The 12,658-nt window shown below is 41.2% G+C and overlaps 1 protein-coding gene across 2 annotated transcripts in view; it reads left to right on the forward strand.

Annotated features, from left to right (window-relative positions):
• The first annotated feature begins 2,729 nt into the window (after window positions 1-2,729).
• Window positions 2,730-12,658, forward strand: part of itih2 (inter-alpha-trypsin inhibitor heavy chain 2) — a 73,659-nt gene continuing 63,730 nt past the window's right edge. Inside the window, exons 1-4 of one of the 2 annotated variants that reach the window (XM_059654465.1) lie at window positions 2,730-2,915; window positions 3,870-3,947; window positions 9,899-9,931; window positions 11,326-11,498. In XM_059654465.1, coding sequence (XP_059510448.1) covers window positions 2,826-2,915; window positions 3,870-3,947; window positions 9,899-9,931; window positions 11,326-11,498 — 374 coding nt within the window. In that variant the 5' untranslated portion in view covers window positions 2,730-2,825. Of the gene's footprint in view, window positions 2,916-3,866; window positions 3,948-9,898; window positions 9,932-11,325; window positions 11,499-12,658 lie in introns of both variants that reach the window. The other variant, XM_059654464.1, reaches the window with a different exon arrangement.

A 12,658-nucleotide genomic window follows, 5' to 3' on the forward strand; every position in this document is an offset into this window, starting at 1 on the left:
TCAATGATAAAAGCCTTCAGAAACTTGGCTCATGTTTTCTGTTAACCCCAATCTAAAAAGAAAGGAAAATGGGGATATTTTGCATACTTTGATAAAATACTTTTCTTGTAATGACACTGAGAATAGTAAGGCTTTGATTCATAGAATCAGAGAATCCTTACAGTGTGGAAACAGGCCAGTTGGCCCAATAAACCCACACTGATGCTCCAAAGAGCATCCCACCCAGACTCACCCCTATCCTATCCCTGTATCTCTCATGGCTAACCCATCAAATCTGCACACTATGGGCAGCTTAGCATGGCCAAACCACCTAACCTGCACATCTTTGTACCGTGGGAGGAAACTGGAGCAATTTTAGGAAATCCACAGAGACATAGGGAGAACATGCAAACTCCACACAGACTATTCGAAAGTGTTACTCCAATGAAGCATGACAGCAATTTGGAGATAGTAAGGACTGCAGATGCTGGAAGCCAGAGTCAATAAATGTGAATCTGGAAAAGCACAGCTGGTTAGACAGCATCTGAGGATCAAAAAAGTCAACATTTTGTGTCGAAGCCCTTCATCAGGACTTTGGGGTGGGGAAGCCCAAAAATAAATAGGTGGAGGTGGGTGGGACAGGGTAGGTGGGATGGAGATAGGTGGATACAGCAGGGGTTATTGTGGTTGGTCAGTGGGAAGGGTGGAGTGGACAGATGAGTAGGAAGATGGACAGGTTTGGGGGTCGAGAGATTTTGAAACTGGCGAAGTCAATATTCAGGCCATTGGACTGTAAGCTCCCAAGGAGAAGCATGCAATGTTGTTCTTCCAGTTTACACTTGACCGTGTTCTGACAGTGGAGGACGCCAAGGATGGATATGTCACTAGATTAGTGGGAGGGGAGGTTAAAGTGGATAGCAGCTGGAAGGTTGGGTTGTTCGGTATGAATAAACCACATATGCTCAGCAAGCCAGTCCCCACTATAGTGGAGACCACATCAGGAGCAACGGAGACCGTAGATGAGGTTAGATGACGTGCAGGCAACCCTCCACTGGATTTGGAAGGATTGTTTGGAGCCTTGGATGTAGGTGAGAGGGGAGGTATGGATGCAGACGTTGCACCACCTGCTGTTGCAGGGGAAGGTGCCGGGTGTGGTGGAGAGGTTGGTGGGGAGTCTAGAGCTGATGAGAGGGTCGTGGAGTGAACAGTCCCTGTGGAAAGCAGACAGCGATAGGGAGGGAAATATCTTTTTGGTGGGTGGAGTCTGATTGTAGATGGCGGAAATGTCAGAGGATGATGCGTTGTGTGTGGTTTTGGGTGGGAAAAGTGGAACACCTCATGATCATGTGGTTCCACAGGTCTCGCAATTGTCTTTGTAACAATGTCTAACTTGTCAATGTAACTTTTACTTGATTGCTAGCGTGCAATGAACTCCAAGTTGTTTAAATACAACTGTCTCTTCTCATCAAGACACACAAGTGGCTTTCCTCTACTATTGTAAACCAAGTAGATTCTTAGACCCAGGCAAGGAAAGAGGACAGTAACAGCAAAGTATCCCAAACCACAAGCTGGTACTGGGTGGTATTGCACCAACCAAATACAACAAAATAAATTGCTATACTCCTCAGGAAGGTGGTGCTCCTCAGTGTTATCACATACAAGGCATTGGCCTTGCTAAGAAATGGTCAGGTTAATATATGTGTGACTTGGAGTAATGGTTTCACCACCAAATTGCAGCTGTAGTACTTCTTGTTGGTAGAAATGACAGTGCTGCGAAGCACTATCCAAGTGAGTTTTTAACGTGTGTTTGGAAATCGAGGAAATTAGACCATAACCTGCTTTTAGCAGCTGCCAATGCTTGTTGATAACTGGAAATGGGCAATAAGCCAATTTGAGGACAATTTACTCGCAAGATAAATTTAATATCGATTCAAGTCTGGAAAGAAATTGCAAATAGATATTGTTGAAGACAAAATGCAACATTTTATCTCTAAAAGAATTTGCTACCAATCAAATACTTTCTGATGAAGGGTCTAGGCCTGGAACGTCAGCTTTTGTGCTCCTGAGATGCTGCTTGGCCTGCTGTGTTCATCCAGCTTCACACTTTATTATCTTGCTACCAATCAAATTCTCCCACAAGGAGGTACCCAGTAAGTCATCGGCAGAGTGACTGAAAATCATAATATCTTTCCTAATAAGTGAAACGCAGTGGAACTAAATGAACTGTTGTCATCTAACACTTTCCTTCCAAATCTGTGCATCAAGGAGTCTGCATAACACTGGAAGCTAATTCTGCAGACTACAGAAGCACGTAAATCTATAAATATAATGAAACTTGCCATTGAGCACATGTATAATTGGCGATAAACCAAGATGCAAATGGCCCTCAAACCAACTGAACATCTATAAACAACAACGAGTTGCTTGTGCTATACCACACTGCATTCTTTATTAGTTACTTGACATGCAACATTATCCTTAACATTAGTGCATTAGGCCTTCCTCCCTGATTGAGGTAATTTAAAGTTATTGTTTGAATCTCCCTGTTTCTTGCTAAGTATCATAATGAAGAGTCTTCAAAGCAAAGAAGTAAAAAATCAGTCAGGTTTCAAACAGTTATCATCCAAAAGTACAGAGAACATTGCCTTGTTTGCACAACCTTTATAGCTATTTGCAGGTTTGGTAACATACTCAGTAATTATTGACCATAGCCCAGGGCAAAGTTTTTGTGGACTCAAGAAGGGAACTTCAAATGCAACTTTGCCTGCTGTTTCACCTGAATTTGTAAGTGAGCCACCAGTAGACTTATTGGTGTTGGCGGCATCATTGTGGAAACATCAGACAGTATGAAACTCCTCATCCTCTGTGCCTGGCTATTTCTCGCGCCCGAAATACAAAGTCTTGAAATAATAGCAGGCGACTTTTCTGATGTGGCTGTAAGTGCCTGTTGCAGTTTTTGCACTTTAGTTTGCCTTTTGCATTACATTTTTAAAAATTAATAATCAACGTTATTGATTAAATATTGCAAACTAAACATCTGTCATAAAAGTTCCAAAGCCTTGCTGTGATCTGACAAACTGATCCAATTTTACAGGACAACAATCACGGTCTGAAGAAGTGATGTAGAAGAATCATCAGACTTGAAACATTGACTCTGCTTCTCTTTCTCCACAGATGCTGGCAGCCTTGCTGGGTTTCTCCAGCAGTGCATCTTCTTTTAGGGTCATTCTTTAAAATGTGTTCTTTTTTATTCATTCATAAGATGCGAGTGCAGATAGCAAGACTAACATTTACTGCCCTCATTGACGTGCTAAAGATAATGAGTAGTTTTGAATTCAACTGACTGGCTTACTAAACCATTTTTGAGTCAACGGCATTGCTGTGGGTCTGGAGAAACAGATAGGCCAGACCAGACGAGAAATATAAAGCCTATTTCCTGAAAGTGGATTTTTATGATGAGTCAGTAATTTCATGGTCACCACTACTGACCCTAGCTTTTTGGTCCACATTTTATTTGTTAATTAAATTTATATTCCGCAGCTTGGATTTGAGCAGATGTCACCGCATCATTAGTTCTGGTTTCTGGATCACGAGTTCAGTAATATAATCAGTAAGCTACTATTCCCGACAGTTTGTAAGATTGGACCAAAGCAATAAAATAATGAAATAAATATGTTATTGGATAGCGTGACATTTTTCATAACTGGGGGTTCTTGGTTTGAGCATGGCTCCAGTATTTGTATTTTGTCAGTTATTTTTCAACATGTCCTTGCATTGGGGCTGTTTAATAAAAAAAAATATGTTTTGCTAAAACCTGTTCTTAATTCGTAAAAAATTCTATGATGTTGCTTGACCTCAACAACAAGCTAACAAGCTCCTCTCTATAGCAGCCCATAGGAACCACTGGATCTGATGAGATTGTAGATGGTCCTCCTATAAATATAAACAGATATGAAAGACGCCATAAGGTAAGGTTCAGTCCATTGATTCTGATAGCAATATACTTCAGCAGTATATTGAATGACAATTGTCTCGCTGAATTGGTATGTGTGCTAATCACTAAGGGTGCTGAAAAAAACATTTTATTCAGCTCAAATATGTTCATGAACTCTCTGAGGATAAGAATGGTCTCATCACTGTGCATGGTTGCTTAGGAAACTTTATAAAGCGTTCAAAAAGAATATAATTACAATTTTGTTACACACCAGAAGCAAGAAAATCATTTCACTCAGGCAATCACTAAGAATATAAAAAAGTAAAATAACATTTCTTTCCCAGGCAGATTATTAGTTTGTGCTTAATGGGTGTTTGTGTATCTTTTCAATATTCCTGATCCTTCTTCTCTTGGTCTCCTCAAAGTTTTGACTCATGAGAAAGGAAGAACTTGCATTGTTATAGCAGCCTTTGCAACATAGGAATATCCCAAATCCCTTTCCAGCCTTGAGGTATTACCAAAGTATAGTCACTGCTGTAATGTAGGAAACCACAGCAAGCTCCCACCAACAATAATGGATTATGGACTGGATCATTTTTAGTGATGTTGTTTAAGGGATAAATAGTGGCCAACATGCAAAGACAAACTCCCCTGATCTTCAGTGAGGGCTGCAGCTGAGCAAAGGCTGATGAGATAGTTTCATGGGCACCATTGCTGACATTAGTTTTCTTTAATTCCAGATTTATTTAATTAATTGTATTTCAATTCTGTAGTTGTCAAGGTGTGTTAGTACTCCATTTTCATTAATCTGATTACAATAATCATTAACCCCTGTATTATTGACCCTGCAACTGTCCGCTTGACAGATCATGAGTAAAACTCTTTCTTTCCATTAAGAAGATTGTTTTGTAATTTATTTGTTAGAGGAAGGGGTGGCAATCTGAATTTTAAGCTGTTCTTTCACCTTTAAAATGTTTACGAGTGTCACAATCCCACTATGTGAAAGATGAGATGTTAATAATTTGTATTGTCTTGACTCAGTCCTAGCAAATTTACTTACCAACAAATGTTAATTAGCTTTATTACTACTATTGGGCCCAAAATGACTAATCTTGTCAGGAGGTATATTGTTAAAAATGAACCAATGTTCTTATCAGCATAGCATAGATAAAAAATAGAATTATAAAATCAGGCACAATGTTAGTTCTGATTTACCTATTACTTGTAAGTGAGTATTTGATGAGGGTCATGGGTCTCAAATATGAAAGGGTACTTTATTATTCACCAATAACTGTCTTTTACTTAGGACACAGAAAGCTCTCGTATGTCTATTATTGTAAACTTTGCGAAAGCAAGTGTCAGGAAAATGAATTAAGTAATGTTAAACAGAAACAGCATCTTAAAAGGATCTAAAGACTCACAGTTTTGCTTTGACTGATAGGAACTGTGTGAAGAAAATATATTTCTCGTTGCAGTGAAAATGTCAGTTTTGATTTGCAGATAGTATGTACAAATTGTCACAAGTTAATTCTGTTTGAAGTAAGACAGCATGTGAATGCTGAGCTTTGTGGCATTCCAAAAAAGGAAAGCGGAAATGTTTTTGTGATGCTTTGTTACTTTTTACTTTTGTGTGTGCATTCAATACTTCTGGCACTTTGTAATGTGTCAAACTATTAGCTGACTGATATGACCTATCAAACATATGCAAGGGCTGATGGAGAGATACAGAAAGCAGAAAGGTAGGTCAAAAGCAAATATTAACACTTACTTTTAACAGTGATGAGCAAGAACACTGTGTATCACAGAGATAAGGAATTGAATCAGAATGGGAAGAGATGAAATTAAAGTTTCCTCTTTTTCCTGTTAAAGAGTTTGAGTGAATTAAGTTTGCAGAACTTTCAATAGAATAATGTGCTGTCCAAAACAGCTTAAGTCACCATCACTCCAAAGAAATAAGCCAAACCCTATTATAGGTTTTTTTTATTCATTGGTGGGATGTGGGCATTGTCAGCTACAGCATTAATTGTCCATCTCATGTCATGCCCTTGAAAAGGTGGTGGTGAGCTGCCTTCTTGTACCACTGCAGTCTACCTTCTGTGGGTTGCCCCACAATGCCATTAGGGAGGGAATTCCGAGATGTTGACTCGGTGACAGTGAAGGAATGGCAATATATTTCCAAGTCAGAATGACGAGTGGTTTGGAGGGGAAATTGGAGGTGGTGGTGTTCCCATGTACCTGCTGCCCTTGTCTTTCTAGATGGAAAGTTTGGGTTTGGAAGGTGCTGTCTGAGGAGCTGCGTTCAACTTCTTCTGTGCATCTTGTAGATAGTACATACTTCTATTACTGTGCATCAGTGGTGGAGAGAATAGATGCTTGTGAATGCGGTGCCAGTCAACTGGGCTGCTTTGTCCTGGATGGTGTCAAGCTTCTTGAGTGTTGTTGGAGCTGCACCCATCCAAGCTAGTGAGGAGTATTCCATCACACTCCTTGTAGATTGTGGACAGGCTTTGGGAGTCAAAATGTGAGATATTCGCCATAGTTTTCCTAGCCTCTGATCTGCTCTTGTGGCCACTGTGTTTAGGTGGTGAGTCTAGATGAGTTTCTGGTCAAGATAACCCCCAGGATGTTGATAGATTCAGCGATGACAACACTTTTGAATGCCAAGAAGCAGTGATCAGTTTGTCACTTATTAGTGATAATTATAACCTAGCATTTGTGCTGCAAGATGTTACTTACCCCTTCTCAGCCCAAGCCTGGCTATTGCCTACACCTCTTTGCATTTGAACGTGGATTGCTTCAGTTTCCGAGGAATCACGAATGGTGTTGAACTTTGTGCAATCATTGGCAAACATCCCTGCTTCTGACCTTACAATAGAGCGAAGGTCATTGGTGAAGCAGCTGAAGATGGTTGAGCCTAGGACACCACCCTGAGGAACTCCTGCAGAAGCATCCTGGAGCTGAGATATCTGACATCCAACAACCACAATCATCTTCCCATGTGCCAGGTATGACTCCAACAACCAGAAAGTTTGCCCCCAACCCGCGATGCCCATTGATTCTAGTTTTGCTAGGGCTCCTTGAATCCACCCTTGGTCCAATGCAGCCTTGATGTCAAGGGCTATCACTCTTACGTCATCTCTGGAATTCAGCTCTTTTGTCCATGTTTGAACCAAGGGCTGTAATGAGGTCAGGAGCTGAGTGGCCCTGGTGGAACCCAAACTGAGCGTCACTGAGCAGGTTATTGCTGAGCAGGTGCTGCTTGATAGCACTGTTACTGACACCTTCCATCAATTTACTAATGATCAAGAGTAGGCTAATGGCATTATAACTGGCTGGGTTGGAGTTGTCCTGCTTTTTATGTACAGGACATGCTTAGGTAATTTTCCACATTGTCAGGTAGATGCCAGTGTTGGAACTGTACTGGAACAGCTCGGGTAGGGGAGTAGCAATTTATGGATCACAAGTCTTCAGCACTATTGCCAGAATGTTGCCAGGGCCCATAGCTGTTGCAGTATGCAGTATCTCCAACCACTTGACGATATCACGTGGAGTGAATTGAATTGGTTGAAGACTGGCATCTGTAATGCTGGGGATCACTGAAGGAGGCTGAGATAGATCATCCACTCAGCTCTTCTGGCTGAAGATTGCTGCGAAACTTCAGCCTTACCTTTTGCACTGATGTGCTAGGCTGGAGATATTTGTAGAGCGTCCTCCTCCAGTGAGTTGTTTCAGTGTCGACCATCATTCATGACTGGATGTAGCAGGACTATAAAGCTTGGATCTAATCCACTGGTTGTGGGATCACTTAGCTTTGCCTATCACTTGCTGCTTATGCTGTTCACCATGCAGGTAGTCCTGTTTGGCAGCTTCACCGTGTTGACAACTCACCTTCAGGTATGCCTGGTGTTGCTCCCTTCAGCACTCTCCATTGAACCAGGATTGATCTCCTGACTTAATGGTAATGGTTGAGTGGGGGATATACCCGACCATGAGGTTACAGATCGTGCTGGAATACAGTTCTGCTGCTGTTGATGGCCTATAGCCTCTCATGGATGCTCATTCTTGAGCACCTAAATCTGTTCAAAGTCTGTCCAATTTACTACAATGATAGTGTCATACAACACAGAAAAGGATATTCTCAATGGGAAGTTGGGACTTTATCTCCACAAGGACTGTGCAATGGTCACTCTTACTGATACTGTCATGAACAAATGCATCTGCAGCTGGCAGATTGGGGTAAGGATCTGGTCAAGTATGTTTTTCCCTCTTTTTGGTTATCTCACCACCTGTCACAGACCCAGTTTAGCAACCATGTCCTATAAGAACACGACCAGCTCGAACCATAATACTGCTGCTGAGCCACTCTGAGTGATGGATATTGAAATTTCCCACCCAGACCACATTTTGTGAGCTTGCCATCCTCAGTGTTTCCTGCAAGTGTTTTCAACATGGAGGAATTGGCTGAGGGAGGACAGTACGTAGTAATCAGTAGGAGGTTTCCTTGCCCATATTTAACCTGAAGTCATGAGACTTTATGGGGTCTGGAAGCAATGTTGAAGAGTCCCATGGCAACTCCCTCCGGACTGTATACCTCTGCCACCTCCTCTGCCAGATCTGTCCTGCCCACGGGACAAGACATATCCAGCAAATGGTGATGATGGTATCTGTTACATTGTCTATAAGGTATGATTCTGGAGTATGACTGACTAGTTTGTGTTATAGCACTCCCAATTTTGGCACTAGCTGCCAGGTGTCAGTGGGGAGGACTTTGCACAGTTAACAGGGCAGTTACTGCTGTTTCTTTTCCAGTGCCAAGGCCGATGCCAGGTGATTCCATTTTCAAGAGTGGTATTTCATATTATGACTAAGCCAGCATCTCGTGGGAAATGGTGATGTGGTGCTAATATGAATGGACCATAAATCCAGAAGCCCAGAATAATGCTTTAGGACCATGTGTTCAAATCCCATTAAGGCAAAATTTAAACCTACTAATTAAAAATAAATCCAAACCATAAAGCTAATCCAAATAATGATGACCATTGAACAGTTGTAAAATCCCAACTGTTTCACTAGTACCCTTTAAGGAAGAAGGTCTAACATCCTCACCTGGCCTGACCTACATGTGACTCCATACCACACAGCAATGTGGTCAACTCTTAATTGCCTAATCACACCTTTCCAGTTTTGATCAGGGATGAGCAACATATGCTGGCATTATCAGCGACACTCACAAAATAAAACAAAGAACTGCAAATGCTGAGGACCTGAAACAAAAACAAAAATTGCGGCAGAAACTCAGCTGGCTGGCGACATCTGTGGAGAGAAAGTAGCGTCAATGCCTCAAGCCCATTCGCTGTCAGTTCTGAAGAAGGGCCACTGGACTCTCGGCGTTAACTCTTCTTTTCTCCACAGATGTTGCTAGACCTGCTGAGTTTCTCCAGTAATTACTGATTTTGCTTCATATCTTTAGCATTTGACTGTTCCTTCCTTCTTGGTAAGCAGTCTGGGAAGTGATATATGCCAAGCCACCTGTTGTGGCCCAGTCAGGTACTAATAAATGAAATAAGAGAAACACTTGAGTGCTTCAGAAAAGGCATGTCTGCCAATTCAGCATGGCCAAAACCGATAAGGACCAAACTCTAGCCCAGCCTGAATGCACATTTCAACTTTGAGCTAAGAGCCCAAAGTTCCATGATCATCACATTTTAATCCATAGAGCCAAATTAGCAATATTAGAGAAACAATGTAAAACCTCCCTCAGTGTCAATTAGTGATGAACCTTTTTTTGGAATGGTTAACATCTGTGATTTTTATTAAAATTAAGACTTGTGGGACATGGGCATTGCTGACCAGCCAGCATTTTATTGCCCACCCCTAGGTGCCCTCAAGAAGGTAGTTATGTGCTGTCATTTTGATACTGTACCATTTTATAAGGGGATAAACAAGTAACATTTTCTAAACACGTTTTACTGTTTTATTTTACAGAGAAGTGATGACAGCAGCAAGGAGGAGGATGAGGTGGGCTCACTCTATCTTGTTATTCTATAGTGTTTGAAGTTCCTGACCAGCTTAATCATTACTCATCTACTGATCATAATGTTTGCATGACCAGTCAGTTATTGACGTCTTTCTTCTTACAGGCACTTCAGTTTTGTAAATAATTGATATTTACAAATTTCACAAATTTACTTGTCTGTCATCTATCACTGACAGTGGTCCTTTATTGAAAAGTTGGTCAGGCCATTGAATGAATAGAAATAGCTCCTTGAGATAGTTTTCTCTTCAGTAAGAATAATTGATTGTTTCCAGCTTCATCCAAAAGCCTATGCCTTTTCGGGAGATCATAAGATGAACAGATAAGTAAATGAAAGGATGAATGGATGCCTAGATCTGGCAGAAATCCAGCATATAAACAGAAAATAAAAACAGGAAGTGTTGGAGCATGTCTGGCAGCACCTGTGGAGAGAGAAACAGGGTTAACTTTTCGAGTACAAGATGACTCTCTCAAGGAGAATGTTGGCAGTTAAAATCTCCCACTTTACTAACTCACCAGAGAGTAGATTGGAACTGACACTTTCATATATACCTCACTGAAATCAAAACCAACTGGTCTCAATCACATCATTGGGAACTGACTCCAAATTTTACACGGGCATCCTATTGGTTGAATATTTGAGCCAGATGAGGCCCTAAAAGGGTCTTTTAAAAATGTTTAAGGTCTCTGGAGGGTCCAAGAAGAGCAGCTCAGCTCTGCCAAGAGCCTCTGGGAAAGTTGCAGTCTCAGCTTTTGTTGTCTCCTCACTTCTGCCTTCAATCAGCCAATTCTTGTGCTTAACCATCAAGCACAGCATCCTGCCAGCCGTGCACCTGGAATGTTGGGAACTGGGGCATGGAATTTAAGCAAGGCATTGTTAAAATAATTTAGCCTCATTTTGTCACCGGCTGGAAATCAACTATGCTAATGCAAACTGCCAGGAAAACCCATCAGCATTTAAAATGCCTATTAATTGACCTCTGAGAACAAGGCCAAGCTGTGGAATTGAAAATTTCTTGCTTTTGCCAATAGAAACAAGTCTTCGCCAAATGAGTTTGGACAACCTTGGCCTGAGGTTCAATTCCACAATACTAAATGCCCACATTTTGGGGCGAGTTGTTAATCTCATTCAGAAAGTATATATGGATCCCAGGAAGAATGAACATTACTCAAGAGACATAGACACGACTCCTCTGGAGGTAAAATGATCAGAATTGGCCAGGAAACTGAATGTGTCTTCTCTGCCAATTCTAATCTTGAGCATCAAGTCTGGAGAAAGAGGGAGAGCAAGCAGTTATTTTAATTTTAGAAAATTACAGGTAAGGCCCTGAGTTGCAGAATAACATATTTTTGCTAAAACCCTTGTTTTGTCAAACAGGATCACCTTGATGAACACATCGCCATTCACAGCTATAAAGTTAAATCCATTATCACCTCACGCTTTGCTGAAACAGTCTTCAGCACGAAGATAGTGAACAAGGATTTGCGTCCTCAGGATGTGACGTTCAACGTAGAAATTCCAAAAGGAGCCTATATCTCAAATTTCACTATGTGAGTTATGATAGCTAGTAAAACTGTTCCTTCAAACAGCTCCTGACAGTTACTTTTATAAACAGGGAAAGTGTGCAAAATGATCAGCAGGTCCTCAGAGCATCAGGGTGAGATCCTCTCCTTACTGTTTCTCTTTCAGGTATTGGCCTTGCCATTTCTCAGATTTGTATCATTATAAACAAGGTGTGCTCTGGCCACATATATCACTCCTACTGCTACCTCAGCTGGAATCTACTTCCTGATAATCATGTGTGGGATTCACAGTTACTGTGGCTTAATGTTGCGCTATACAGCACTTGCATTGACACAACCACTACATCACCTATGCAAGCCCATTGGTAGCAATTTCAATCTGCTGTATGATCATTCAGCCACGTCCAAGAGCAATAGCCAGTGTTCAGGTCATCTTGGTATGTGGTCAAGCAGAAATTCTGAGGCTGCTCAGCAGACTGACCAGCTTAAAGGTCAGCAGGGTGATCCAGCAGACAGGACAGATCGGGGGAGAGGAAGCACACAGTCCCAGGCAGAAACATAGTGAGGATGCATATGGACACCTATGGGAATGGCTGCTTTTCTAGGAGTACTATATCTGTACCTGGCCTCATCAAAAATGAAAGAAAAGTAAATTTTGTCTCTTGTGGAAGAACTTTACAAAATTGTTCCGTTTAAAGGTTAGGGTATAGGCTGAACACACGCAGTCATTGGTCCAAGATAATCATGTCAGGATCCCACAGACAGTAATCTGGATTTTTAAACACGGCTCTGATGATCGCAACACCCATTTTTAGTGCTCTAACTAAATTTTTGCAGCTAGGGCTCTGGGAAATTTGGAGAAGAAAATTGTATGCAATGACAAGATGGTGATTAATTCACTATGAGCCCATTTGTCACTGACAATGATCAAATTTAAATCACCCCTCCATCCCTTCAGACATCTCAAACTGGCTATTCATTGCTTTCATCATAAACAGCAATTGTAAAGCATTGAAGATTAAGTCAAACATAAGTTTTCATATCTTGAGTATTTTTAAAACAAACACTTCTCATTAATGAAACAAAAACAGAAATTGCTGGCAAGTCTCAGCAAGCCTGGGAGCATCTGTGAAGAGAAATCAGAGTTCTGAGGAAGGATCACTTGAAATTTTAACTCTGATTTCTCT

Source organism: Stegostoma tigrinum, chromosome 25 (assembly GCF_030684315.1).
Source record: "Stegostoma tigrinum isolate sSteTig4 chromosome 25, sSteTig4.hap1, whole genome shotgun sequence".
In the NCBI taxonomy this organism is placed as follows: Eukaryota; Metazoa; Chordata; class Chondrichthyes; order Orectolobiformes; family Stegostomatidae; genus Stegostoma; species Stegostoma tigrinum.